Source organism: Gastrolobium bilobum, unplaced genomic scaffold, assembly GCF_033153095.1.
Source record: "Gastrolobium bilobum isolate Gb01-03AN ecotype WA unplaced genomic scaffold, APGP_CSIRO_Gbil_v1 utg57217, whole genome shotgun sequence".
Classification (NCBI taxonomy): Eukaryota; Viridiplantae; Streptophyta; class Magnoliopsida; order Fabales; family Fabaceae; genus Gastrolobium; species Gastrolobium bilobum.
Window position 1 is genome coordinate 41,583 of NW_026895090.1, and position 4,674 is coordinate 46,256.

General features: G+C 34.5%; 1 protein-coding gene across 1 annotated transcript; it reads left to right on the plus strand.

The window, feature by feature from the left end:
- Positions 1-209: 209 nt before the first annotated feature.
- LOC133294334 (isoleucine N-monooxygenase 2-like) lies at positions 210-4,453 on the plus strand. The gene is made up of 2 exons (XM_061493309.1): positions 210-1,091; positions 3,818-4,453. The coding sequence occupies exons 1-2, from the start codon at positions 210-212 to the stop codon at positions 4,451-4,453; spliced, it is 1,518 nt and encodes a 505-aa protein (XP_061349293.1).
- The last annotated feature ends 221 nt before the right edge of the window (positions 4,454-4,674 follow it).

A 4,674-nucleotide genomic window follows, 5' to 3' on the forward strand; every position in this document is an offset into this window, starting at 1 on the left:
AATCAGAACGCTTGACATTAATTGCAAATAGCTGTATAATAATAATAATATACATCATACCCATTAAGGCATTAATATAGCATCTCAGAACCTTATGCTCTTTAACCCCATTTCCAACTTATGTTATGGCATCTTCTCTTGGCTCTCTAATTTCTCACTTATTAGTATCCACAGGATTTTGGTATATCATACTCATGCTAATTGGCTTTATGGCATTCATCAAATTCATAAAACATCATAGCACCAAGAAATCCCAAAACACTAGACTGCCTCCTGGTCCTACACCTTGGCCCATCGTTGGAAATCTTCCTGAAATGCTTCTAAAAAAGTCAACATTCAGATGGATACAAAAGCTGATGAATGATCTAAACACTGAAATTGCATGCATCCGTCTAGGTAATGTTCATGTCATCCCTGTGACAAGCCCTGAAATTGCACGTGAATTCTTGATCAAACATGATGCTGTTCTTGCTTCAAGACCTTTGAACTGGTCCAGTGAGCATGTCTCAAGTGGATATTTGACCACAGCTCTCGTACCCTTTGGAGAACAATGGAAGAAAATGAAGAAAGTTCTTAGCAATGGTTTGCTTTCACCACTCAGACATCAATGGCTTCATGACAAACGGGTGGAGGAAGCTGATAACCTTGTTCGTTATGTGTACAACCAATGCAAAAATGGTGGACTCGTGAATGTTAAGGTTGCTGCACATCATTATTCTGGGAACGTGATTAGGAGGTTGGTTTTCAACAGAAGGTACTTTGGAAAGGGTAACGAAGATGGAGGACCTGGCTTTGAGGAAGTGGAGCATGTACAAGCACTTTTTACTGTGTTAAGGAACCTCTTTGCTTTTTCTGTTTCTGATTATGTGCCATGTTTGAGAGGACTTGACTTGGATGGTAGTGAGAAAAACATGAAGAGTGCTGTTATGATAGTAAAGAAATATCATGATTCTATCATTGAGGAAAGAATTCAGCAATGGAAGAATGGGGAAAAGAAAGATGAAGAAGACTTGCTTGATGTTCTCATCTCACTGAAAGATGCTGATAACAATGCACTGTTGACAGAGGAGGAAATTAAATCTCAAATTATGGTAACGTTCTTCCTCGTTCATTTTCAAATTTTGGTACATACAATCACACATTGATGCACACCACTCGTTAAAAGGTATAAACCAATTTATGTGCTTATTTCATCTGCGCAAACATTAGCTGCTGCCTGCTAAAGTTCATTTATTTTTTTGACTTCTTAAAAACATGCTAATGATCATGGGCTTTTTTTGACCTTCCTAGTACAAATCTGGAAAAAACTGTTTATGAGTATGGTATGTAGTATGTACCTTTTTACACGTGGTACTCCATTGAAGTATACAATCTCGCTTCTCCCAAAATGAGGTTAATTTGTTAATGTAGTATAGTTTTTTTTTATTAAATGAAATAATTTAATTATTTTTAACTAAGTGAAATTCACTAACATGACACGTGTCAATCATATGGTGATGACATGTGTCATGTTAATGGATCACATGATCAAATAATTTATCAAAATATATATCACTTTGCTAAAGAATTTCCAAACAATAATATTATTAATTTTAACAATTTTTTTACAACTGTATTATATTGATCATTTTTTCTATCACATGATTTCCACTTCGAACCCCCATTCTTTATAAGTAGTCTCATTTTTCATCCCTCATTTCCCCATTATCTATAAAAAGGAAGACAATGATATTTGGACAATGAATAGTGGTATGAAGTTATTCTTGATTGTTGTTCGTCTAATACTGACGCGAAGGCCGGGAGCTTTTTTATGCCATTCTTGTTCCGCATTGCTAACACCTATTTATATCTAAACTCCAGTTGCTTTGTCATGACATGTTAGTGAACGTCCGCAACAAATGGGAGATTAGTTTAGTAAAAGTTTTGATTTAGTATGGGCAGACCATGTTGCGCTGCAACATCTGACAACGTAATGGTTGTCTGACTGAGGCAAGTAGGTCTGAGTTTCTAATCTCTAACGCTCCACAAAGGCTATAATCAAATTAGTTTCTGAACATATGGCACTTCGCAAATTTCTTTCTTGCGATTTGCACATCACCGGTCAAAAAACCCCAAATCGTGACTTTCACTATTTTTTTGTTTTTTTTTTGTTTTTAGTTTCTTAATAGATTCATCTTTCGGATTATATTTGATTCAAGCACTTGTCTCATTTTATTAAAAATGATACCTCTTCCAATTTTTTATTTTATTTTCAGGACTCGAATTCAAAATCCTTAATTAAGGGTTCTAACTTCTTACCATCAATTTCAAGAGTGTTGAATGACTTTCACTATTTGTCCTAATAGTTTTGTAGATACAGAAAATGGAAAATGGGTAGTACAATATAGGTGGCAAAGTAGGCGGCCCGCCTCACCTCGTCATCAACCCGCCATAAAAAAAGTCAGCCTATCCCGTTCCGCTTTTGAAAGTGGGTTGAAAAACTTAGCTCGCTCCGTCTCGTTTGGCGGGTTGGGCGGGTTGGCTCGCTAGCCCTAGCCTATTTACACTGACCCGCCTCGCCCCGCCCATGCCCGCCATCAACCCGCCAAAAAATGAGTCCATCCTGTCCCGCTCCGCTTTTGAGATGGGTTAAAAAACTCAACTCGCCCTACCCTGTTTAACGGGTTGAATAAGTTGGCCCGCTGAGCCGAATCCATTTTGCTAGCTCTAAGTACAATGGTCAAAAGACCCAAAGTTGCGTTACTTTTATCAATATAGAAAATTTTTGTCTTCATTCAAGGTTTTTTTTCTTGAAAATTGTCTTCATTCAAGGTTAGGGTCAAGTGATAACATGAATTTCAGTAATGGAGGAATTATCAAAAGAGTTGGATATTTATTATACCGCTCAACTCGGAAGTACTCGTCCTGAATCACCCCAAGACGATAATTAGGACACAATCCCAAAAAAAAATTTCTCTTTTGAGAAAATACATTAATTTAGATGTTATATCTAATAAAGACATAAAATAATAGGGAAAACATTATCTACGGTTGTAGAAAAACAAATTTTCATTCCTACTGACAGACCGAAACTCGTGCCAATTTTTTTGTTTGGATTTTTGAAAAAAAAAATGGTGGGACTATGTATTTATGTATCTGCAGGAAAATGACTTATCATAAGTAACAGAAAAAAACTAACGCCCAAAATAATATTCTATTTTATTAACTTACTTTTATTTTTATATTAATTTATCTTTTTCTATGAGTGAATATATATATTATTAAATGTTGTTATACGAAAATATCATTAATATATCGACAAATTCTTCTACAAACTTAGTTTGTGAATAAAAAGTTGAAATCATTAGTACTTTTCATTAAATAAATTAAAATTCTATATAAGTCAAAGGAAAATCATACACATAAAAAAATTATTTTATGTAATCCATTATAACTATGTATTTCTGGAAGTACATAGTTATAATATTAAAATTATTTTTTTATTCTCTTTTCAAAAATTATCAACTTACATGAAGAGAAAAAAAAATAATTTTAATATTATAACTATGTATTTTTACAACCGGAACATAAGTCAAATGCACTAAGTCTATATAAAAATTTCTGATTTGGAATATATAATAGTAAAATATGCTTCCTACTTGATGTAAAGTATTGTTTTACAAAGAATTAAATAAAAATTCAACATAAATTTGTACGATATTATTTTTTCTTACATAGTAGTTAATATCTTTAGTACCATCTATATATACCTTGGTAACTAGCATGTCCCTCTGAATTTCATACTCAAAAAATTAACATAAATCATTAATTGTTGCAGGAAATGATGATTGCATCGGTGGATAATCCATCGAATACAATTGAATGGGGACTTGCAGAAATGATAAATCAGCCAGAGTTACTTCGAAAGGCAACTGAAGAATTGGACAATGTGGTTGGAAAGAAAAGGATAGTGCAAGAATCAGATTTTCCCAAGCTAAACTATATAAAGGCTTGTGCAAGAGAAGCTTTTCGCCTTCACCCCATTGTGGATTTTAACATTCCCCATGTCTCAATGGCTGACACAGTTGTTGCTAATTTTTTCATCCCAAAGGGTAGCCATGTGTTGTTAAGGAGACAAGGACTTGGCCAAAACCCAAGAGTTTGGAAAGAACCCTTCAAATTCAAACCAGAACGTCATCTAAAAAGAGATGGGTCTGACTTGGTTTTAACAGAGCCAAGCTTGGAATTGGTAACATTTAGCATTGGAAGGCGTAGCTGTCCAGCGCTCATGCTTGGAACTTCAATGACTATTACGCTATTTGCAAGGTTGCTACATTGCTTCACTTGGAGTGTGCCACCCAATGAGGATAGCATCGACCTCTCTGAATCTGAAGGGGATACCACCAAAGCTAAGCCACTAGTAGCATTTGCAAAGCCAAGGTTGCCAGCGGAAGTTTATGATCACTTATATTAAGCAACCTTGTGAAGCCATATTTCATATTTGATTTACTTAGGGTGTGAAATATATATAGTTTCAAATTTTTGTCCAGGATAAAATGTTTAGTTGATTTCCGTTTCAATAATATAGTAATGGAGAAGCTTGGACATGTTTGGATTCGATTTTTCTAATTTTACTTTGTTAAATGTGTTTGCTATGATATTTAATTTAAGTGATTAAGTATGTGAAGCATATAT